We start from the raw sequence: 25,652 nt of genomic DNA, 5'->3' as shown, positions 1-25,652 counted from the left end.
ATTGAAATTTTCATTGCATTCTGGCTAAACCTTTTCTTTAAGACTGTTTATTTATACGTTTTGGAGAGAGGTGAAGAAACCTCAGATCCATTCCAGTGTTTATTCTAAGCTGAACTAACAGATGGTAAATGGTCTGTATTTATAGCGCTTTTACTAGTCCCTAAGGACCCCAAAGCGCTTCACACATCCAGTCATCCACCCATTCACACACTGGCAGTGTTGGGTAAGTTACTTTAAAATAGTAACTTAGTTACATTACTAGTTACTTCTATCAAAAGTAACTCAGTTACTTCAAGTTACTCGTTACTTTCAAAGTAACTAGTTACTAGGGAAAGTAACTTTGGTTTTACTCAGAATTCTCTTGTGAATGTGTTGCTTCCATAACTTTGCCAGTCTTCTAGCTTGCTTACTTGCCACAAGTGCACTGTGCCACCTACCAATAGAAAGGAAAAGATAATGTGCATATTTCCACGAGAGAAATCCCACACCCGGACCATCATTGACTGCTGCCATGATTCTAGCCTACGTCACAGCATCATGTGCGCCTTTTACATCCAACACAAAAACTGCAGTCGTGGTACTTTTGATTGTACTCAGAACTCGGAAATTCTGCCTTCTGAATAGGAAGATGTAGGTAACACCAGACTGCAGATGAGCTGCATACAGGGCTGGACTGGGACAAAAAATCGGCTCGGGCATTTTGACTAGAGACCGGCCGCCATTATAGGAAAAATCATAAAGCCTTTGAATGAAAACAAACGCTGTTGTGACAGTGATGTTCACTGTTTTGATGGTATATTTGCATCAATCTATGAATCGTTTGTTCGCAAGATTCAGATAATTATTTTTTAAAAGCTAGACATTTTAAATGAGAATAAGAAAGAAAAGTATTTATTTATGCCCCCCTCTCCCCGTTAATGCCCTACCTGGCCCACCTGGCAAAACTTTGCTAGACCCGCACCTTCACAGTTACCAGCTGTCAGCTACCTAAAAAAGGATCCTGGGGTTATCTGTCTCTCAGAAACAGTTCATAACTTCCCTTCAACTCATTCATGTCACCTAAAAGGTAAAACTGTTCCTCCATCACCTGCTCAGCTCTGATGATTCAGTAAGGACATCTCCTGGTTTCATCTTCATGTTTCCCTCTCACCAGATAACCAAACCGATATCATGGCCAGCAGCTTTACAGCTGTGGCTCCAGCAAACATCAGCTGATACTAGAAATTAATATTAAATAAATTCTAACAACAGCTGATCAAGCTTAAACGTGCTGCTGTTGTTTAGCGTGACATCCGCTGGTTTCCTCTTTCTGGCGCGAAGTGGGCGATAAACAAACAAGAGAGCCGATCAGCTGATCACTGATCAGTTTTCATGATTGAAGTAGAAACGGGAGAGGGAGGGGGGAGAATGGAAGAAGAAGAGGCAGCTGTGCAGCAAAGACACAGAATAACTCCAGCTTTGTGTCTTTTTCATTGTAGCTGAATTAGGGGACAAACTGTTCCTTTTCACCTCAATAAGAAACGCCTAATATTTTCTCTGAATACCAGACGGGACGATTGGCAACTCTAATAACTTATGAACAAAATAAAGTTCAACATCATTAACTTCATAGCACCACCCAGCTGTATAGAAACTCCGTCATGCTAGCTAGTACGCAGTACGGAAAAAGTCAGCACAACGAAAATAAACTCCACCTAAACTTGGTTTATATCTGACCCAGACAGACTGCAGGTCATAACTTCTTACCTGAAGTTCAGTTCACACTTGGACCGGCGGCCGCCTCGGGTCTCTTTTCCTTCTACGTCCCCTTTCCCTCCACCACTTGCTAATGTTACAGAATCTGTGGAAGCTCCGCGATAGCCACCACACGAAGTAACGAGTAACGACCCTATCTAAATCCTAGTAACGACTAACGCGTTCCTGGTTTTGGCATAATAACTAGTTACCGTGCTCGTTACCACAATAGTAACGTAGTTACTGTAACGCGTTACTTAATAACGCGTTAGTCCCAACACTGCACACTGGTGATGGAAAGCTACATTGTAGCCACAGCTGCCCTGGGCGAGGCTGCCGGACAGTGGCACCACCAGTAGGCAACGGGTGAAGTGTCTTGCCCAAGGACACAATGACTGAGACTGTCCAAACCGGGGCTCGAACTGGCAACCTTCCGATTACAAGACAAACTCCCAACTCTTGAGCCATGATTGTCCTCATTTGTCTCTACTCTCACCTTCAGCAGGGCTCTGGGCTCCCCCTGTAAAAAACTACAGTTTTGGCAACATCAACATCAATCAGAGTGATGTGTAACTTAACTGGTGGGTGTGGATGTTCATAATTAGTAATAGTTTAATTATTACGGCAAATAAAGCTTTTGACGATGAGGTTGAGTCAGTGATGAGTAACATTATTTTTGGTCTTTGAGATAAATTAGTTGAAATCAAAAGATTCCAAATGTAGATTCAATAGTTTGACAATGATAAAGGAAAAAAACGTGTTTTATATTTATGATATTTATCGTGATCAAGAAGCTTAAAATGAATATGAATATAAACATGATTCATCTGTTTATAGAAACAACTCTTCATGTGAATACGGTCAAGTAATGTAACATAAACAGAAAGTGACCTGATTGCAGCAGATATTTTTTAAATCCATCCATCCATTCGCTTCCGCTTCTCCTTTTCAGGGTCGCGGGGGGCGCTGGAGCCTATCCCAGCTGTCATAGGGCGAGAGGCGGGGTACACCCTGGACAGGTCGCCAGTCTGTCGCAGGGCCAACACACAACCATTCACGCTCACATTCACACCTAATGGCAATTTGGATTTTCCAATTAACCTATCCCCACAAGCTGCATGTCTTTGGACGGTGGGAGGAAGCCGGAGTACCCGGAGGGAACCCACACAAACATGGGGAGAACATGCAAACTCCACACAGAAAGACCCTGGCCTGATGTTGGAATTGAACTCAGGACCTTCTTGCTGTGCGGCAACAGTGCTAACCACCGTGCCACCGTGCTGCTAATTTTTTAAATCCTTACTTCTAAAAGCCCCCAATAGACATGAAGTATTTGAATTAATTTCTGTATTTAGTACTTGATGAGGTTACTGTCAGCTCTGCGTTCACTCGTCTGTGTCACAGTTTCTTCTATTAAAACAGCTGCAGTCAGTTCCTGCTGTAACAGCTCAGTGTCTCTGCAGTCTGACTGAGGGAGGTTTTTGTACGACTACAAATCACTGTGTGAACACATAAGCACTGTTTATTTCATGGAAACTCTGACAGTAGTAAACTGCTGCATCTTCAGCCTGAACTCCACTGATGGTCATAGAGAAGTCAGAGCTGCTTCCACTGCCACTAAATCGAGTTGGTGTTCCTGACTCAAGCTTTTTTGCATATCTTATCAGGAGCTTTGGAGTCTGTCCAGAGTTCTGTTGATACCAGTACATACCCTCATCACCATCATACCATCTGTAAACAGCTTGGCTGGTCCTACAGGTCAGAGTGACAGTGGATCCAGGAGTAAATGTCACTACTGGAGGTTGAGTCACAGTCACCTGACCGCTGCATCCTGCAGACAAAAACAAATCATTCATTTATCAGCAGAAATCAATGAGAGAAAAAGCAGCACATCATGTTTGAAATGTTGCTGAGTGAATGAACCTGTAAAACAGCAGCAGGTCAGCGTCCAGATGAGGATGGTGATGAGAGTCATGGTGGTTGTGCTTTCTGCTGTGTTGACTGACAGATGTGAGTCCTGCAGTGTTGAAGTCACAGGACTATAAACCTTCTCAGTTCTCTGGAGGATCAGCTGATGATGCAAAGCCTCGTCTCTATGGAAATGATTTCTCTGCTCTCAACACACTGAGGGCAATGTGGGGCACAGAATCAGAAGAAAAATTGTTTGAATTAATACCATTAATAATTTTATGTAATAGAGGAAAATATATTGGAAACATATTTACGTATTTTTACCACCTGGATTAAAATGGCACTCTGGTTTGTATGTTTACTTTTTGATTTTGGTTTCAACAAATACAATATACCTGTATAGCTTTTTTTAAATTATATTGTCATAATTTCTGAATTCATGATTTTTAAAGTGTTTTTCTGTTTGCTGTTTTAAGCAGTTTTGTGTGTTTTGTTTTTTTTTAAAAAAAAAATAGCTATAGGTTTATGTGAAAATTAAGTTTTGTCTTTCAGTTCTTAGTAAAAAATACAATTATGATAATTATGATTTGAATTCATTAAATTATTTTAAGTCACTTTAGTTAAATCATTTTCTACATGTAATCAGTTGTACTGTGATGTTTTACATGACAAAAAGTTTCATTTTCAGTGGTTAGAGGTTTGTTCAGAGTGCAGGAGGTTTTTGTACGGCCACTTAATGAGTTTGTATCACTGTGGTACACGTTTGGCGGAGGAACCAAACTCATCGTTGGCTGTAAGTACCAGAAATTTGTCATTTTTATAAAATGTAGTATTTATTAAGCATATTTTTTAAATCTATTAAACAGAACTGTGATCAAATTCAATGATTATTATTAACTCAATGTCATAATTTTAGAATAAACTTTTCTTCAATCAATATTCATTTAGTCTTTTAAAGAACTAAATTTACAGAAAACAATTTTTAATGTTCCTTTTGGTTGTTTTTTGCTTCTTTAAATATTATCCGGTTAAAATATTAAAATCTGAGATAGTGAAGTTTTAGCTCACTTTAAATTAAAATGTATTTTTACTTATTTAAAATAGAAACAAATATTGAATTATGTTTTGTCGACTTAATTTTTTTTTACTAAGTATATTTACATCAAGTTTTTATTCATGGTTGATCAATTTGAAATTAAGTTTAAAGGAAGTGAAAGAAACAGATGTGAAGTTTTAACTGTATTCTCATGAATGCTTTAGCTTTGTCAGTTTCAAATATGAAAATTATCACAATTTCAAGTTATTAACTACATGATAAAAAAATGATTTGATCAATAATCACTGACAATATATTTATTCAGATGTTTGTACATTTGTATCTCTTTTCTCGATTATCTTCAACCTTTTCTCCTCCAGCGGGTGTGGTGAGGCCCACCCTCACTGTCCTCCCTCCATCCAAAGAGGAAGACAAACAGAGTAGTGCCACTGTGGTGTGTTTGGCCACCGGGGGCTTTCCGTCAAACTGGAATTTGGGCTGGAAGGTGGGGAGCACCAGCACATCCTCAGGGGTTTCAACCAGCCTGGAGGTCTTGAGAACAGATGGCCGCTACAGCTGGAGCAGCACCCTGAGCCTCTCTGCAGACCAGTGGAGGAAGGTGGGCTCAGTGACCTGTGAGGCCAGTCTGAGTGGACAGAGCCCCGTCACTCAAACCCTGGACCCTGACAACTGCTCACAGTAGAGCTTCAGCAACACTTCCTGTCTGCATATGATGTGTTTTATAGTTTGATGAAGCTACATGTTTCTGCTGTCGCGATATTTCTGCAAACATTGATGTACTCTATTGATGTGCATGCTAAGTTTATCAGCTAATATTATCCATGTTGACTTTAAAAACATGGTGTAAAAAAAAGTAAAAATCACAAAATAAAATCACAGCTTAAGAAAAATCACTTTTGTTTTGTTCTCGGGGAGAAGCTTTTAAAAGCTTATTTGTGTGCAAAGTCGGCGGTTGCTGTTAACCTTTGAAACAAAAGATAAAGATACCAAACAAAAGCCAGCTTTATACTTGTGAGGAGTTGGAAAATAGCCATCATGGCGAATGGAACATTGTCTCATATATTGCAAAATGAAGCTGAGTCTCTGCTGCCCCACTACAGCTGAACTTCCCACCTCTCAAATACAACTTTAACACCTGATTACAAAATTGTGTTAGGAAACTGGTAAAACAACATTTTCGTGCATGAAATACAATCATTGTTCAATTCAAATCAAAGTAGATGATTTTTATTTAAGCTAAAAACTGTGCACAGATACTGGGTTCACTATTTGATTACTTGATGTATTTTCTGTGCATGTTTTTTTTTTTACTTAGACTTGAATTTTGAGCCTCTAAGCCCATCCAGCCTTGTTTTCTCAAGTAATTAATACTGCAAAAATCTAACTGAAAATATCATCATAAAACACCACATCTTCTTCTGCCTCCCTTTGTGGCCTTCTGGCAAACTTTGGAATTAATATTAAAATGTTATTAATCAAATTTAAAGCCTTTTATCGCCAGGCTGATGTTTATGCAGCACCACTGCTACCAGCATATTATTGCAGTCAGTCTTTTGAGGCTGTAGCAAATACATTTTCTGCATTTTCTTAGGTATCCTGATCATGTGGCTGTTTAATTTTGACCTTTGTTGTCACCAGTTAGTTGCATTTAAATATGTATTTATCTGTGGTATGTTGTGATATGAAAACTTATTTCATATAACTTGATTTTATTTAAAATGTCAAGCACCTTATAACTTTGTGATTTAAATGTACTGTATAAACAAAAATATTTTTTTATATCACCTTCTTATGCACAGCAAATTAGAAGTAATACAAAATGTAGTGAAATAAGGATAATATGTTGCAGATTCTAAACAGTGTTACTTAATTTAAAATCTTCTTAATGATGTGATCAGGAATGAATACATATTTTAGTTTCCACCTCTGAAAGTGGACTCAGTGAACCAGTGATGCATGTCAGAGTCTGTATCAGAAGCTCACAGCTGCAACACTGCAAATAGTAACTGAGGGAGGTTTTTGTACGACTCTGTATCACTGTGTGCACTGTCCTACATATGCTCCCATACAGTAGTAATCTCCTGCATCTGCAGCCTGAACTCCATTGATTGTGAGAGTGAACTCAGGCTCAGATCCACTGCTGCTGAAATGACTCGGAGTATCAGATTCACGGCTGCTGATTTTGTAAAACAGCAGTTTGGGAGGCTGTCCAGGTTTCTGTAGATACCAGCTGAGATCATCATCAACTCCTTGACTGGCTGTACAGCTCAGAGAGACCGTCTGCCCCAAAGCAGCAGCTTTAAACACAGGAGACTGAGTCACAGATGAACTGGCATCTGATCCTGGAAATTAAAATATGTTACTTTGTTAGAATGACAGTGTGCTGTAAAGTACAACATAACAGAGAATACACAGAACCACATCACTCATCACCTTGAAGTCTGAGCATGATTGTGATCAGCAGTGGAGTCAGTAACATCATCATCATTATGAAAAATCTCACTGTCAGAGACTCTGCACAGATGTTTCTCGCTGGTTCTTCTTAAACTGGTTTAGGATCAGTGAAGCGCAGCAAGCATTCAAAACAGAACCTACAAGCAAATACCTGTGTGTGTGTGTGTGTGTGTGTGTGTGAGAGAGAGAGAGAGAGAGAGAGAGAGAGAAAGAGAGAGAGATAGCTGGAGGGGGTGGGGGGTTTGGGCGGATTGTTAGATGCAAAGTGAAATAATCTGTCAGCACTGATTAGTGATCATCATCTCAGTAGTTTATTACAGGATCAGAATCAATAGATATGCTTAGAGAGCTTCACACTGTTTAGATATTTTTCAATTTTTTCAGTAACAAAAGATCAGGGATGTTTGTCATTTTTCTAACAAACAGCAGGATCAGTGTTCATCAGTGGTTATTTATTAAACTGAAGTTGCAATGGCCTTAATGAAAAATACTTTTGAGCCGATGGGAAATTGCTGATTGTTCACTTATTATCCCGTTTAGCTTTGTAAAGCTTTCACTGTTGCTGAAATGAAGTCTGTAGGTTGGGGGTGGGGGGTACACTTGTGTTGTGTTTAAGTGGACTAGTTATTCTCATTGCAGTTGAACACTCTACACCTGCAGCCTTCAGCCAAAGTGAAAAAATTTTTTATGCAGCCATGAATCATTGTGTAAACACTTCACTACCATGGTAACCCACACAGTAATAATCTCCAGCATCTACTGCCTGAATATCACTGATGGATAAAGTGTACTGAGAACCAGATCTTCTGCCTTGGAGTCAAGATGGAGTTCCTGAGTTTGGGAGGCTGTCCAGGTTTCTAAAGGTACTAACTAAGTCCAGCAACTCCCTCTGGTGCTGATGGTCACAGTCCCTGACAGGCTTGGCTTAACAGAGTTAGAAAACTGTTGGCAAATTACTTTGAAATGAGAACTAAAATGATGTGAATCTTGAGGAAAAAACAGAAAATGTATCAGGTTAAATCAGAGAAACATGAACAGCACAAACAGAATTAAAAACAAACAAATAAAATAACTCTCACCCTGACTCAGAAAGCCAAACATTATAATCAGAGTTACTGGTAACATCATTTGACCCTGACCACTGCTGAGAGTAGAGCTTCAGCAGTTACACTGCGACCCAGTGTTTTCTGTTTTTGTTTTAAGTTTTATTCTGGGAATTGTGGCTTTCTGTCTTGTATTTCCTCTTTTACCTCTTTTAAAACACCCACGTCCAGTGTTCAGTGTTTTGGGTTTGCTTCACTGTTGTCTTGTCTAATTAGGTTCAGCTGTGTCTCCCTCCTCTGTGTTTCTTGTTACTTTTGTGTGTATATTTAGTGCATGGTTACTTCTGTTCTTCGTCGCCGGTACATGTATTCCATTACTCCCCAACACTGGAGGCCATAAGAAGATTCTGTTTCTGTGCTGTGATGAGCTCTGAAACATGACTGAAACTCTTCAAATAAGCCATTCCTCTGCAGATGATCTGTTAGCTGTTTGACAACTACTCTTTCAAGGATTTTTGATATGAAAGAAAGCTAAGACTCATTAGCTAAGACTGCTGGGTCAAGAGAAGGCTTTTTAAGTAACTGTTTAACTACTGCCAGCTTGAAGCCCTGTGGTACATAGCCGATTACTAGAGACACGTTGATCATGTTTAAGATTGAAGCATTAATTAATGGCAGGACTTCTTTGCGCAGTCTTGTTGGAATGGGGTCTAAAAGACATGTTGATGGTTTGAGGAAGCAAGTACTGAAGTTAACTCAGGAATACCAACTGGAGAAAATGACTCTAAATGAATATCAATGGTACTGAAAGTAGCTGTAGATAATGTTACATCTGTGAGACGATTATGAGTATTTTTTTTCTCTAATGGTTCAAATTTTATTTGTGAAGAAGTTCATGAAGTCATTTCTAGTTAACATTAAAGGAACGGTTGAGTCAACAGCGCTCTGACTTTTTGTCAGCATGGCTACAGTGCTGAAGAGAAACCTTGGGTTGTTCTTATTTTCTTTCATCAGTGATGAATAGAAAGAAGTTCTAGCTTTACAGAGGGCTTTCTTATAATGCAGCAAACTAAAGCTAAATGATGATCTTCTAACTTTGTTATACGCCATTTTGTCTCCAGCTTATAAGTTATCTGCTTTAAGGTGCGTGTTTGAGAGTTACAACAGGGAGTCACAGAGCCACAGAGTCAAGTACTTTTGATTTGAGGATCTCTTTTTCACATGAGCTACAGTAACCAGTCATACTTAGTGAGGAAGCAAAATTATTAACAAGATGATCAACCTCTGTTGGATCAGCGTTCAGATAGCTGCTCTGCTCTGTGTTGGTACAGGGCATTGAAGATGATAACAGTGAGTGAATATTTCAGAATTCCCCCAAAGAAGTGTAGATGAGTATTTAGTGCTTGGTGACGTTACTGTGTTCAGTGGTCTGAGTCAGAGTTTCTTCCTCTTCAGCAGCTGCAGTCAGTTCCTGCTGTAACAGCTCAGTGTCTCTGCAGTCTGACTGAGGGAGGTTTTTGTACGACTACAAATCACTGTGTGAACACATAAGCACTGTTTATTTCATGGAAACTCTGACAGTAGTAAACTGCTGCATCTTCAGTCTGAACTCCACTGATGGTCATAGAGAAGTCAGAGCTGCTTCCACTGCCACTAAATCGAGATGGCTTTCCTGCCTCAATCTTTTTCGCATATCTTATTAGGAGCTTTGGAGTCTGTCCAGACTTCTGTTGATACCAGTACATACCCTCATCACCATCAGACCATCTGTAAACAGCTCGGTTGGTCCATTGAGTGAATTATATTCTTAAATTTAGTTACAGCACTTTCAGAAAAACATCTACTGGGATAAAGTCTACTCTCCACTGCTGTGTAATCAATTATTGTACTTAGAAAAGGATTAGACAACATAAGGTTTTCAGGATACTCTGTTAAATGTTCAGTTTCTATGCCATATGTTAAAACAAGATCTAGAGTGTGATTAAAGTGGTGGGTGGGTTCTTTTACATTTTGAGAGAAGCCAATTGAGTCTAATGACAGATTAAATGCCTTGTTGAGTTTGTCATTTTTAGCTTCTACATGGATGTTAAAATCATGCACAATAATTATTTTATCTGAGCTGAGCACTAAATCAAATAAAAAGTCTGAGAAATCAGACAGAAACTCTGTGTAAGGCCCAGGTGGATGATAGATGTGAACAAATAGGACTGTTTTTGGGGGGTTTTCCAGCCCAGGTGAACATGTTTAAGCATCAGGCTTTGAAATGAATTAAAACTCAGTCTTGGTCTGTGATTGGTTAATAAGCTGGTATGGAAAATTGCTGCCACACTGCCCCCTTCGAGGATTCTTGGGGGTGTTGATTCATTTAAACTAACATAATCATCCTGCTGTAACTCAGACTTATTCTTTCTGCCCTTTAATACAGACCTGGAATTGTCTTCAGCAGGACTACATCAATCAGGCAAAAAACCTTCCTGATATTGGTTGGTCCCATTTTTTGCTGGTAAAACTGCCCTGAACAGTTGAGACATGGACTCCATTAGATCTCTGAAAGTGTCCTGCTGTATCATTCAATTCCTGTAAGTTGTAAGGTGGGGCATCCATGGATTGTGATCCATGTGATCCATGTGATCCATGTTTTTCCAGCACATTTCACACATGTTTTGTTGGGATTGAAATGTGGAGAATTTGGAGACGAAGTCAAGACTGCAAACTCATTGTTGTGCTCCTCAAACCATTTCTGAACCATTTTTGCTTTGCAGGAGAACACATTATCCTGCTGAAAGAGGCCACAGCGAATAGGGAATATCATTTCTATGAAAAGTCTGGAACAATGCTCAGGTAGGAGGTAAGTGCCAAAGTAGAATCCACATGGATGGCAGGACCCAAGGTTTCCCAAAAAGATCACACTTCCTCCTATAGTGCATCCTGGTGCCTGGCGTTCTCCAGTTAAGCAATGCACACACACGTCATTTAAAAGAACATGTGATTTCTCAGACAACATTTGCATGCCCATTGTTGGCGCTTTTAGTGGTGGGCACCCTGACTGGTCTGTGGCTATGCAGCCACACACACAACAAACTGTGAGGTAAGATAAGAAGAAGAGATAATCAGTGTTATTCACTTTCCCTGTCATTGGTTATAATGATATGCCTGATCGGTGTAAATACAGAAGTTCTTACAGTCCTTTTGCATAGCAAGTAAATAATGTCTTTCTGTGTGTGATGGCTGCAAATGCAGTCACACTAAATGAAAAAAAAAACAACAACATATATATGGAAAAGAAAAAAAGTGACATTACAGTGTTTTCATCTGCTTAAAATCAATTAAGTTTTTTTTTTCTTAGAAAAAAAACAGGAACATGGCTTTGGTGTGCTGGCAAAACATACTACCATAACTTGTTATGATCTATTAAACTTGTCTGTGAAAGTTCTCAGTCATCCAGGTCATCGTAGTCAAAGGAGCTTGCAAAGAAAAGCGTCTGGACTTCTTTAAGTTACTTGAAGACGTTTCACCTCTCATCCGAGAAGCTCCTTCAGTTCTAAGGTCAAATGGTGGAGAGTCCCAGATATAAACCTAGTGGGAGTGTCCCCCCACAGAGGGACAAAAGGACCCCCTGATGATCCTCTAATCGCCTGAGCCAAGGTGTGAAACTGGGTGTGGGTCCCAATCAGCCAGAGTTTCGGGTGAGTTCATTGTGAAACCTGGCCCCACCTTATCATGCGAATTCCTGAGGTCAGATGGCCCAGGATGTGAGTGGGCGTTAAGGCGTCTGGGAAGGGATCTCAAAACTGGATTATAGATGGCAGAGAGTTGGTGTCGTAAACCACCGCCTCTGTTCAAAGATGGTCGCTCACAGTGGACATAGATGGCTTCTTTCACTCCTCTTTCAAACCATCTGTCCTCTCTGTCCAAAATGTGAACATTGGCATCCTCGAAAGAGTGTCCTTTATCCTTAAGATGCAGATGGACAGCTGAGTCTTGTCCTGTGGAGGTGGCTCGTCTGTGTTGTGCCATGCGCTTGTGAAGTGGCTGTTTGGTCTCTCCAATGTAGAGGTCTGGGCATTCCTCGCTGCACTGTACAGCATACACCACATTGTTAAGTCTGTATTTTGGCTTTTTGTCTTTCAGGTGAACCAGTAACTTAAAGAAGTCCAGACGCTTTTCTTTGCAAGCTCCTTTGATCTATTAAACTTCTTTTTTCGTTTTGTCAAATGCACATGTTTTATCCACATGACATAACCCAAAAAAAATAAAGAAGGAACCTGGTGTTCAGTGCCAGGAAAGGTTATTAAGTCTAATCTCATCATGATCTGATGACGAGATCATGATTCCTTACATATGACAGACTGACACCCACGATAGTCAACATGAGCTTATTGCGATAACCACAGCTTTCCATTTGGTACTTTAGGTTTTGTACTGACACTCCGAGGCTTAGCCAAGAGAATTGGTTGAAAGTAGATCTGTGCTAATGCAAAGATCAGAGAGGCTGGGCATGAACTCACAGTGGGAAAAGCAAAAGGAACACACCTGCTGTTCTGATCAATATGATTTTTGAAGAAAACTTTGTGTGAGAGAGATCACTGCTAAAAAGTGTTGACAACAACAAGTTAAAGCTTCGATCAAGCTTAAATGATCTTCGTGGGACGATATTGGGAATATAAAGCTTAAAAAAGTACACAAACAAACAACAAAGTCTTAACGCAATGTGGCTATTAGGGGAATGTAAAAAAGAAACAAGAAAGTTGTGAGTTGGTCGAATCAGATGTTTAAAAATAAATCCTTATTTCAAAATTCCCCCAAAGAAGTGTAGATGAGTATTTAGTGCTTGGTGAAGTTACTGTGTTCAGTGGTCTGTGTCACAGTTTCTTCCTCTTCAGCAGCTGCAGTCAGTTCCTGCTGTAACAGCTCAGTGTCTCTGCAGTCTGACTGAGGGAGGTTTTTGTACGACTACAAATCACTGTGTGAACACCCAAGCACTGTTTATTTCATGTAAACTCTGACAGTAGTAAACTGCTGCATCTTCAGCCTGAGCTCCACTGATGGTCATAGAGAAGTCAGAGCTGCTTCCACTGCCACTAAATCGAGATGGTGTTCCTGAATGACTTATGCTCACTTGCTTTATTAGAAGTTTTGGTGTCTGTCCAGATTTCTGCTGATACCAGGCCATACAGGGACGACTATAACCACAGTTGGCATATGGTACTGGGTTGGTCCTACAGGTCAGAGTGACAGTGGATCCAGGAGTAAATGTCACTACTGGAGGTTGAGTCACAGTCACCTGACCGCTGCATCCTGCAGACAAAAACAAATCATTCATTTATCAGCAGAAATCAATGAGAGAAAAAGCAGCACATCATGTTTGAAATGTTGCTGAGTGAATGAACCTGTAAAACAGCAGCAGGTCAGCGTCCAGATGAGGATGGTGATGAGAGTCATGGTGGTTGTGCTTTCTGCTGTGTTGACTGACAGATGTGAGTCCTGCAGTGTTGAAGTCACAGGACTATAAACCTTCTCAGTTCTCTGGAGGATCAGCTGATGATGCAAAGCCTCTTCTCTATGGAAATCATTTCTCTGCTCTCAACAAACAACAAAGCAATGTGAGAAGCAACATTTTTTAGAACTAAATAAATTATTATGACGTGATTATGATTCTAAAGAAACACTGGAAAATACTTCAGAAAAATGATTCTTTTTAACATCTGGATTAAAATGGCAGGTTGGTTGGTAAGTGTAGATTTTACTTTTTTAATCAAGCAAAAATATGAAAACAATCCTAAAAATTTTTTTTATTTTTTCTTTTAAAGAAACCCATTTGAACACAAACGCTTTTATGATAAATATTTTCTAAACTGTGAAGTTTACTGGGGAAAATAGTTCATTTCAGAAAAAAAAAGATATTTGACATAGGGGAAAATTCCAACTTTGTCATTACTTGTCATTGTTATTTTTCCGTTTCTTCCACAATGCTGTTAATCTCTGTCATGTATCATAACTGTGTAATGTTCAGCTCTCTGTCCTACAGCAGAAGTTAATCTGCTCCTTGTGTGTTCCTGCTCTCCCTTCCAGCTGGCCCCATGGTCAGACCCTCAGTCTCTCTGCTTCAACCCTCCCCTGAGGATCTCTCTGGGTGCACGACCACACTGGCCTGCCTGTTGACCGGCTACTCTTCAGAGGGAGCCGAGGTGAGATGGGAGGTGGACGGCAGAGAGGTGACAGAAGGGGTCCTGACCAGCTCAGAGGAGAAGAAGAGTGATCGCTACAGCAGCAGCAGCACCCTGACCTTGAGCCAGAAAAGCTGGTTGAAGGGAGAGCTTTACTCCTGTAAGGTCATCCATCATGGCCACACACAGTCCCAGTCCCTGAGCAGGAGCTGGTGTGAAGGCTAGAGGAGTTACTGAAGCCCAGGACAGGAGCCAGGTGTGTGGGGAGCTGGAGAAAGACACCTGCCTCTGTGATCTATATGTGTTTTTGTTTGTAGAAGAAAATAAAGCTTTGTGTGTGAGAGAACGACACTGATGTAAAGTGTTGACAAGAACAACAAGCTAAAGAGTGACATGTGTAGCTCAGCAGCTGGTTGTGATTGTACTTGTCATATTAATGATTCATGTTTGCGTCAATAAAGCTTGCAGTTATCCAGAGTATTATAAAAACCTTTTTGTCTTTCTTCAATCGTGAGAAGGAAGACGGTATTCAGACATTTTATTATTCTGTTTACAACAAAATGACACAAAGGACTAGAAAACAAAAGCTCACATGTTTTAACATGTTTACAAAAAAACACTGAGGCATTATGAAATCAGAATAAAATATGTAAGCAGGCAAATTTACTCAATTCTAATGAAAGAATTTGCATAGAAAGTTTAATTTTAAAGCACAATTTTATTCTAAAGAGATTCATTTCTAACAATAAGATTTGTTGATTTTTTTGTTTTGTTTTAACTGACTTCAAAATAAAAGAACTGCATCACATGTAATACTCAATTAACGTTGGAGATGTCAGTCAATTATTCTTCTACTCACATGTAAAACCTTGCAGTTCCATGGTGTCCTGTTTGTACTGCTATGACCTTGTTATAGGACCCACTTTGTACCATCATCTGATCTGTTTCTGTTTTGACACTTTTCAGATTGTAGCACCTAAAAGTTGAATGAGCTTGGCTGACTCTCTGACTATGTACATCTTTAACTTTGATTACAGTTCTTAATAGTACTTTTTTTTTTATCATATAACAGATATTATCTCTGTGTAAACACTAGGTCTTTATACACTCCCATACTACATTATTCTCCTGCATCATCAGCCTTTTCCAAGCTCCTAAGACTACGATGACATGGATGACTGATAACCTTCACAGAGAGACTGTCAGAGTGAAATCAGGATGGACAATTTGTGTCAGACACACAAAAAACAAAACAAAACAAGAATACAAGAGGCAGAAGGCAGCTCATTCTCTGGGAACTATTTACAATTAAGGGGATAGCATTTATGATTATCTATGATTATTATTATTATTACTGTTTAAATTCAAAGCATACAAAGTTAATTGTTTGTATATAATTGGACATAAATAACTTGAGGTTATTATAATAAGATCATACTAGAGTATATTTGAATTTCATTCTGTTTCTCTTTACAAAGCTTTTTGTAAAGATATAATGTTTTTTGGTGTTAAGTTGGATAGAAAGGCAGATGTGAAACATAAAAGTGAGATCAGAGGTCAAATGTGATAGAATCACCATATACCAGTATCATTGAAACTCTGTTAAATTTTTGGCATCTTAGTGTTAAAATCGCTGAGCTGATAGAACACGAGCATTAATCTTTGAAAGTTATGAGATTTTCAAATGAGTAAAATGATTTTTGTGTTCTTTTAAGAAATACATTTGTTATTGTTTCTTTATTTGCTTTTTTTGACAAAAATACACAGTACACCGAAAGATTGTTATTTTGAAAACTATTTTGAAACAAATCTGTCCAACAATATAGTGTGAAATTCAAAAGAAAAAATGTATATCACTCCATTGTACGTGGTGATATTTGATATAATAAATGTTATATTATATTATATATTACATAATGTTTTATTTATGGTGATTATATGTGAAGATAAAATAATTTGTTGTCTTTAGATTCTTTACACTCCGTATGAATCTGTATGAAGTGATTAATGATATTAATGGGGGGAGTTTTGTTTTTGTTTTTTTGTGCTCCTCAGCTCTGCGTTCTGTGTCTCTTCAGCTTCAACAGCTGCAGTCAGTTCCTGCTGTAACAGCTCAGTGTCTCTGCAGTCTGACTGAAGGAGGTTTTTGTACGACTACAAATCACTGTGTGAACACCCAAGCACTGTTTATTACATGGATACTCTTACAGTAATAAACTGCTGCATCTTCAGCCTGAACTCCACTGATGGTCATAGAGAAGTCAGAGCTGCTTCCACTGCCACTAAATCGAGATGGTGTTCCTGACTCAAGTGTTTTTGCCCATTTTATTAGGAGCTTTGGAGCCTGTTCAGACTTCTGCTGATACCAGAATACATAATCATCATCATCAGAATCTCTGTGAACAGCTGGATTGGTCCTACAGGTCAGAGTGACAGTGGATCCAGGAGTAAATGTCACTACTGGAGGTTGAGTCACAGTCACCTGACCGCTGCATCCTGCAGACAAAAACAAATCATTCATTTATCAGCAGAAATCAATGAGAGAAAAAGCAGCACATCATGTTTGAAATGTTGCTGAGTGAATGAACCTGTAAAACAGCAGCAGGTCAGCGTCCAGATGAGGATGGTGATGAGAGTCATGGTGGTTGTGCTTTCTGCTGTGTTGACTGACAGATATGAGTCCTGCAGTGTTGAAGTCACAGGACTATAAACCTTCTCAGTTCTCTGGAGGATCAGCTGATGATGCAAAGCCTCCTCTCTATGGAAATGATTTCTCTGCTCTCAACACACTGAATGAAACTTTGTGACACAAAATCAAAAGAAAAATTGTTTGAACTAATACATTAACGATTTTATAGAACAGAGGAACATATATACCATATATTTGGAAACATTATTACATAGTTTGAACACCTGGATTAAAATGGCACTCTGGTTTGTATGCATACGTTTTCATTCTGCTATTAACAAATACAGTATACCTGTATATTTGTTAATTATATTGTCATAGTCTCATAATACATTATTTTTTGAAGCCTTTCTGGTTGCTGTGTTAAAACAGTTTTCTGTGTGTTTTTAAATAAATATGTGTAATGTGAAAGTTAAGTTTTGTCTGTTGATTCTCAAAACTAAAAATACAATTATGATCATTAAGATTTAAATTCATTAAATAACTTAAAGTCACTTTAGTTAAATCATCTGTATTTAATCAGGTGTACTGTGATGTTTTACATGAAAAAAAAGGTTCATTTTCAGTGGTTAGAGGTTTGTTCAGAGTGCAGGAGGTTTTTGTACGGCCACTTAATCAGTTTGTATCACTGTGGTGGACTTTTGGTGGAGGAACCAAACTCATCGTTGACTGTAAGTACCAGAAATGTTAAATTTTTGCAACTACGAGCATTTACAAAACTTTTTTTTTTTAATCTACTAAACAGAACTGTGATCAAATTCAGTAATTATTATTAAGTTGATGTCACAATTTTGGAAGAAACTTTTCTTAAATCAAAATTCATTCAGTCTGTGAAAGAAGTGAATTAAAAAATATATTTAATGTTCTTTTTGGTTATTTTTGCTTCTTTAAATATTATCTGGTTACAATACTAAAATGTGTTTTAGCTCACTTTAATTTTGCTCACTTTGATTTAAAATGTATTTTTACTTATGAATTTTAAAATAAAAACAAATATTGATTAGTGTTTTGTGAACTTCTGTTAGCAAAAAAATAATTTTAGATCTTTTTTGTTTATGGTTGATCAATTTTAAATTAAGTTTAAAGGAAGTGAAAGAAACAGATGTGAAGTTTTAACTGTATTCTCATGAGTGCTTGAGCTTTGTGGTCAAAAAAGAACAAAAAGTTCTAAATCAGTAAATGGTGATAGGGTCGAGTTATTAACTGTAACACCTGATAAAAAAAATAATCACTGACAATATATTTATTCCTATGTTTTCACGTTTGTATCTCATTTTTCGGTTATCTTCAACCTTTTCTCCTCCAGCGGGTGTGGTGAGGCCCACCCTCACAGTCCTCCCTCCCTCCAAAGAAGAAGACAAACAGAGTAGTGCCACTGTGGTGTGTTTGGCCACTGGGGGCTTCCCCTCAAACTGGAATTTGGGCTGGAAGGTGGGGAGCACCAGCACATCCTCAGGGGTTTCAACCAGCCTGGAGGTCTTGGGGACAGATGGCCGCTACAGCTGGAGCAGCACCCTGAGCCTCTCTGCAGTCCAGTGGAAGAAGGCGGGCTCAGTGAGCTGTGAGGCCAGTCTGAGTGGACAGAGCCCCGTCACTCAAACCCTGGACCCTGACCACTGCTCAGAGTAGAGCTTCAGCAACACTTCCTGTCTGCATATGATGTCTTTTATAGTTTGATGAAGCTACATGTTTCTTTTCTTGCAATATTTCTGCAAACATTTGACTCTCTATTGATGTGCATGCTAATTTGACCAGCTAATATTATCCATGTTGTTCTTTAAAACCGTGCTGTAAAAAAAGTCTAAATCACAAAATAAAATCACAGCTTAAGAAAAATCACTTTTCTTTGGTCCTTTTCACAATACTTTATTAAATATAAATGCTTTATCAAACCCGTACCAGTCTTTTAAACAGGGAGAAGCACCACAGTCTTTGGAAAAAAACTCACAAAAAACCCAGTCTCCTGGAGGCTCCGACTGGAGCAGCCGTTTCTGCAGGTGTTTTTTTAAAGGGAAGCTAAGTCTCTTCGTTAACTAGCTTGGTTGTTCTACAAACAGGTGGTTGCACACAATGAGCAGGTTCAGACTGATCACATGGGAAAACACTAAACTCAGTCTTAAACAAAATTCTTCATCATCTAGAACGGCTTTGGCAAAAGAAATATAGAGCTATATGATGTTAAAACGTGACAATTTTATTGTTCTAACAATATAATTTTCATGTTTGAAGTCTCACGCCCTGAGTCAGAAAATCCAACATCACAATCTGAGTTATAGAAAACATCATTTTGATGTCGTTTTCAGTGTGAGTGAATGAACAGTTCAGACACTCAGTGACAGAAGAACTTAAACTCTGAGAAGCAATGAGGCATAAAAATCATGCAAAACACATTTAAGGAGGCAAACACACATCTGTTCTTGTAAAGCGGAAAAGGTAGATATTATGAATGTTCATGTGATTGAGCTGACATATTAGTTTTGTGTTTTTTCTCCTTGATACAGTTTCACTTTTGTCTTTTGTCTTCTTCCTAATGGTAAAATAAGCAGCAACATGGCAAAACATACTGTCCAAAGTCTTGATGTGAAAAAATGTTTTTTCTCCTCTTTGTCACACATAGATTCAGACAGAATGCTGGAATAATGGGTTTTATCTTAATATCGCTGTAGTTTAAATCTTCGTGTGGTTGGACTTTATTACTCTCAAGTGAAAGGCTGTCCAGCTTTTTACCCATTTCTCCTTGTTACAGCTCCAGCAGATTTGTGTGTTGTGTGGGTGTGCCCAGTCTCTTCCAGGAGCTCAGCTGCCACCCATTTCTCCTGAGGAGCCAGTGCACTACTGTATTCATTCAGCAATCAGCTACCCAGAACTATAGAAGCCAGTGAAGCACTGCTGACTCAGCGAGTGGGTCAGCTTTGGGTGTTGAGTGCCTACTGAGTATCTGTTCTGTGCTGGCAGCAGAAGTAAACCTGTAACTTGGTTAAGTATCTTTTTTTCTTTTTCCAGGATATTTTAGGTTGTGGTTGTTTTTGGTTTGGTTGAAACAGTGGTCTAACTCTTTCTTTGAGTGCATCCCTTTTCAATAAAACTTATTAAAAAGCTATGCTGTGAGGGTAGTTGCAGGGGCATCTGAAATGAACACAGGAAGTCCCGTCTCTCTACATGAGCCAATGTGCAGGGTACAACACTACTATACTGTTGACAACAACAACTTGGAGTCAGAGTGCATCTGGAAAGTATTCAGTGCTTCAGTTCAATATTTTGTTATTTTCACCTTAACATTCTAAGCAATACCCTATAATGATGAAGTGAGAAAAGGCTGCATTAAATCGCATAAAAAAAAATTAAATAAGAAAAACAAATGTGAGAAGTATAAATATTCACAGCCTTTGTTCACTACTCTTTTTGTGTAATGATGTAGTATTTTTGAGCAGTTTCTCTAATTCTTGCCCTCAAGTTTAATGAATTTGGATCACTACTGTCAGTGCACAACCATTTTCAGATCCCTTCAGACATATTCAGTCAGGTTCAAGCCTGGGCTCTGGCTGGGACACTCAAGGAGCTTCATAGAGTGGTTACAAAGCCACTCATGTTATCTTGGCTGTGTTCTTAGGGTCATTGTCCTGTTAGAAGATGAACCTTCACACCTTCTGTAGAAGGTGGTTCTCTCTCCATAGCCTCTGACAAAGCTCTATCAGGTTCTTGGTCAGGCAGCCTGCTGTACGAAGAGTCCTGGTGGTTTCAAATTTTGTTGTTTTAGCTATGATGGAGTACATTCTTCTCATCTTATTGTGTGGAATTTCAAGCACCCCTAGTACAAGAACGTCTGGAACTGCCTCTTTGTATAACAAGGAAACAATATTCTTTAATGACAATGTGGAGGGAAAAAAAACTTTTGTTTGAAACTGAAAAAAATATAACAAGTATTCACAGCCTATGCTGCAACACCCAAATCATGTCCAATCAACTAAATTTACCACAGTTGCACTCCAAGTTGTAGAAACATCTACCAGATTATCTTTTGAAACGTGCTGCACCTGACCTAAATTTTGTGTGTCATGGTAAAGGCCGTTTCTTTTTTTATAAGAAATTAGTAAGAATTACAAGTATACATTTTGTCACTTTGTTATAATGGGGTATTTTGTGTAGAATTTTGACATCGAAGACTTAATTCAATTTTGGAATAAGGCTGTAATGTGGCACAATACAAAACAGGTACTGTAGATACTTTCCTTATTCACTGTAAATGAAGCTAGCAGTTTTTTTTAATTAATGTGATTATTATTGCTAATAATGTTTTTGGTCTTTGATATAAATCAGTAGAAATCGTATGGTTTCAACCGACGTCTTGTGGAGAGTCAATAGTTTAACTGTTGAGGAAATTGTTCTTGTTCTTGTTTTGTTTTGTTTAAACACGTGAGGTCATAGAGTATTAAAAACTCAGATCATTTTGCTTTATAATCATCAAGAAGCTTAATGGGAATATAAATATAAAGAAAAATCTGATCTGTTTGTATAATTTGCCAACTCTTCATGTAAATAGTTGGAAATGCAATGACAAAGAAACTTTGTGGATGTTTTTTTTTATCACCCCAAAACAAATCTATCTGTGTTCAGTGGTCTGTGTCACAGTTTCTTCCTCTTCAGCAGCTGTACTCAGTTCCTGCTATAACAGCTCAGTGTATCTGCAGTCTGACTGAAGGAGGTTTTTGTATGACTACAAATCATTGTGTGAACACTGGCCCGCTATGCACACTCTTACAGTAGTAAACTGCTGCATCTTCAGTCTGAACTCCACTGATGGTCATAGAGAAGTCAGAGCTGCTTCCACTGCCACTAAATCGAGATGGTGTTCCTGACTCAAGTGTTTTTGCCCATTTTATTAGAAGCTTTGGAGCCTGTTCAGACTTCTGCTGATACCAGAATACATAATCATCATCATCAGAATCTCTGTGAACAGCTGGATTGGTCCTACAGGTCAGAGTGACAGTGGATCCAGGAGTAAATGTCACTACTGGAGGTTGAGTCACAGTCACCTGACCGCTGCATCCTGCAGACAAAAACAAATCATTCATTTATCAGCAGAAATCAATGAGAGAAAAAGCAGCACATCATGTTTGAAATGTTGCTGAGTGAATGAACCTGTAAAACAGCAGCAGGTCAGCGTCCAGATGAGGATGGTGATGAGAGTCATGGTGGTTGTGCTTTCTGCTGTGTTGACTGACAGATGTGAGTCCTGCAGTGTTGAAGTCACAGGACTATAAACCTTCTCAGTTCTCTGGAGGATCAGCTGATGATGCAAAGCCTCCTCTCTATGGAAATGATTTCTCTGCTCTCAGCACACTGAAGGCAACGAGGGACACAAAGTCAGAAGAGAAATAGTTTGGATTAATACTATTATACATAAAACTTTAATGATACCACTGACGTCTTCTGGAATATAGTAAAATATACAGAAAAAATAATTCAGCATTTTTAATATCTGGATCAAAACAGCACTTTGGTTGGTAAGCTTACTTCATACTTTTGGTAACACACATTACGCCTCTATTGCTGTCCAAAGTATATATATCGCTTCTGTGTTTTTCTTTTTTCTTTTTGTTGATATAGCTCATTTGACAATCTTTTGTCTTTCAACTGGTAATAGTCCAAATAAAATTATGAAAATGACTAAAAATCATCAACAAATTTAAGTTATATTATTATATATTAACAATATTTTATGGCTGTGAAGCTTTTTATATTTTGATGAAGCTACATGTCTCCTCTGTTGCGATATTTCTGCAGACGTTTGACTCTATTACTCTAAATGCAGAATTCATCAGCTCTTCATATTATATTGTGCTTTAAAACCCTGCTGTAAGAAAGAGAAAACAAGTCTATATCACAAAATAAAATCGCAGCTTATGAAAAATCACTTTTGTGTTATTGTTTTTCCATTACTTTGCATAGAAATACTTGATCAGACCTCCATATTTCTCTTAGATATTTATACATTTACATTTATACATTAATGTATGTAAATATAAAAAATACAGAAATATTTCTTTATACATATTAGTTTCTATCGGGGCACCTAACAGACCTGCACATAATGTTTTGTTCATTGAGATATATTTAAGTATTTTTTTAATAAACAAAGCTGTGTATTTCTTCAGTTTTGTTTAGATTCTTTGTGTTTTTGCTCTTATGGTGTCGAGTTAAACAGTTATTGCAGTCTGTCACTCTGCACCTGCAGCCTTCAGCCAGACTGAAGGAGGTTTTTGTACAGCTCTAAATCAATGTGTGAACACTCCACTACCATGGAAGCCCAGACAGTAATAATCTCCAGCATCTTCAGCCTGAAAACCACTGATGGTTAAAGTGTACTGAGAACCAGATCTGCTGCCACTGAATCGAGACGGAGTTCCTGAGAAGAGATTTGATGCTCTGTAAATAAGTAGTTTGGGAGGCTCTCCAGGTTTCTGAAGATACCAACTGAGATCAGCACCAATATTTGAACTTCCTGTGGCGCTGATGGTCACAGTCCCACCAAGACTGACAGACTTGGCTTCATCAGTCTGAGTCAGAAAATTATTGGCAAATGACTCTGAAATGAAAGGAAAAACATTTTAAAATGTATTTTTATTCACCAAAAACTTCAGAATGAATGTACTCATAAAACGAGCCGAATAAATTTCACCAAACAACATTCTCCTGAAATATTATTGTTAGTTTTTTGAATCTCTCACCCTGACTCAGAAAGCCTAACAAAAGAACCACAAACATTGGAAACACCATCCTGACTCAGTTTTCAGTGGAAGTGCATGAGAGCATGTGTGACAGCAGAACTTAAACTGTGAGGAGCAGTGATGCATGAAAGTGTGCAAAACCCACTGTAGGAGGAAACCACCCACCTCTCCCAATGAAACAGAAAACACAGAGGTCATGTGAGGAGAGGATCATGCAACTTTTTCATTATATTTGTCTCATTAACAGATGCATGGTTCCCCTACTGTCATACATCTGACACTAAAGACCCTGATTGATTTTGATTATTCTGACAAACTGAACTTTATTTTGAAAAAAAGAAATATATGAATAGTGGTTTAAAGGAATGAATAACAAGCTGGTCTAACATTACTCAATTCTCTAAATAGTTTAGTCCTGTACAGCTCTCTAAAACCCTGAGAAAGGGGGTTTATGCTCCATAGTAAAAGCCATAACTCAGGTATTTGATATTTTGAATCATGTACAGATGAACTGTATCTTTTCTGAAAAAAATAAATAAAAAACTCACTTTTCTCCAATGATGTTATGACTTGTCCTCTCGCACTGTATTGTCGTTACTTTGATGACCCCAAATTTTACTGAGAAAGATTGAGTAACAAATTGTGATATTTTACATATTTTTTATAAAACACTCAGTTTCAGATGCATTTTGAATTCCTGAAAATAACTGCATTATTATTGCATTAACATGATGATGTTGGCATTTTGCTTAAACCTCACAGAGCTGTTTGATTCTAAACTCATCTGATAATAATTATTGAAGCTCAAAAAGACCAAATCCTCAGACTGTGAGGTAAAACCTGTTTTTCTTTAACATACTAACTACTAATCTACCAGGTTGTATATGTTACGGCATGTTTAATTTTAAAGTCAGGTCTCTGTCTATGGCGGGGTCCCCATTCCCAGTCCACGAGGTCCAGTGTCCCTGCAGGTTTAAGATATGTCCTTGATCCGTCACAGCTGATTTAAATGGATAAATTGTCTTCTCAACATGTCTTGAAGTTCTCCAGAGGCCTGGTAATGAACTAATCATGTCATTCAGGTGTGTTGACCCAGGGTGAGATCTAAAACCTGCAGGGACACCAGCCTTCGTGGACTGGGATTGGAGACCCCTGGTTAATCTAATCCCCCCAAAAAATCAGTATTCTGGAGTGCTGTCTCTAATCTCCTGCAAGAGATCATCGCTGCAGCACATCAATCCCTAACCAGTTTAATTTGATATTAGTATAACTATACCAATATGATTGTTCTCACACATATGTTTCAACACAGTAGTAATCTAGATCTTCAGCCTGAACTCCACTGATTGTTAGTGTTAATTCAAGTATGGATCTGATTCTGCTGAAACAACAACAAACAAACCAAACCGACACTAACTTATTTCATCAGTACTGAGTTGAGGTAATTACAGATTTCTGTGCTGGCTGTGTAGCTCAGAGAGACGGGCTTATACACTTATAGACAGCTGTCCACCCAGCAAAATATTAAAAACTGTCATTTTACACAAGGACAAAAATTTCTATATGATACTGAAACTATAGAAAACTATTTTGCATTCAGAGTGCACGACAGATATTCAAATTAATGCATGGGTCAGTGAGCACACACCTGCAGCTATGAAGTCTGGGTGGATATTGTACATTGCTGCTGTACAAATAGCGCCCTCTTATGTCAAAATAAGAGAACACACATAAAATTGACTCTGATACATGGATCCAAAAAGCAGACTGCACATCCATGCAGGGCACATTTTTTTTTCCTTCTGATCAATTTTAATTTTAAAAAACTTAATTTCTGTTTGAACATGTTTTGTCTGACTGTGTCTTATT

At 38.4% G+C, this 25,652-nt stretch overlaps 2 pseudogenes and 3 gene segments (V, D, J or C); 2 read left to right on the top strand and 3 right to left on the bottom strand.

Annotated features, from left to right (window-relative positions):
• Nucleotides 1-3,191: 3,191 nt before the first annotated feature.
• Nucleotides 3,192-3,739, bottom strand: LOC102791540 (putative non-functional immunoglobulin kappa variable 6D-41). The segment is given in 2 exon segments: nucleotides 3,192-3,565; nucleotides 3,658-3,739. Coding segments are annotated over 2 exon segments (387 nt in total).
• LOC102777868 (Ig lambda-3 chain C region pseudogene) lies at nucleotides 3,708-5,679 on the top strand (annotated as a pseudogene). The gene is made up of 3 exons (XR_015716983.1): nucleotides 3,708-3,744; nucleotides 4,322-4,438; nucleotides 5,062-5,679. The product of XR_015716983.1 is annotated as an Ig lambda-3 chain C region pseudogene (transcript).
• A 1,057-nt stretch (nucleotides 5,680-6,736) lies between these two features.
• Nucleotides 6,737-7,190, bottom strand: LOC118454775 (Ig kappa chain V region 120-like). The segment is given in 2 exon segments: nucleotides 6,737-7,044; nucleotides 7,136-7,190. Coding segments are annotated over 2 exon segments (363 nt in total).
• Nucleotides 7,191-13,914: 6,724 nt separating this feature from the next.
• LOC118454771 (Ig lambda-1 chain C region-like) lies at nucleotides 13,915-14,591 on the top strand. The segment is given in 2 exon segments: nucleotides 13,915-13,921; nucleotides 14,272-14,591. Coding segments are annotated over 2 exon segments (327 nt in total).
• Nucleotides 14,592-16,527: 1,936 nt separating this feature from the next.
• LOC148097190 (putative non-functional immunoglobulin kappa variable 6D-41 pseudogene) lies at nucleotides 16,528-17,006 on the bottom strand (annotated as a pseudogene).
• Between the last annotated feature and the right edge of the window lie 8,646 nt (nucleotides 17,007-25,652).

The sequence above is a fragment of the Neolamprologus brichardi genome, chromosome 19 (assembly GCF_056152115.1).
Source record: "Neolamprologus brichardi isolate AB-2024 chromosome 19, ASM5615211v1, whole genome shotgun sequence".
Lineage (NCBI taxonomy): Eukaryota > Metazoa > Chordata > Actinopteri > Cichliformes > Cichlidae > Neolamprologus > Neolamprologus brichardi.
This window is presented reverse-complemented; position numbering and strand designations above follow the sequence as displayed.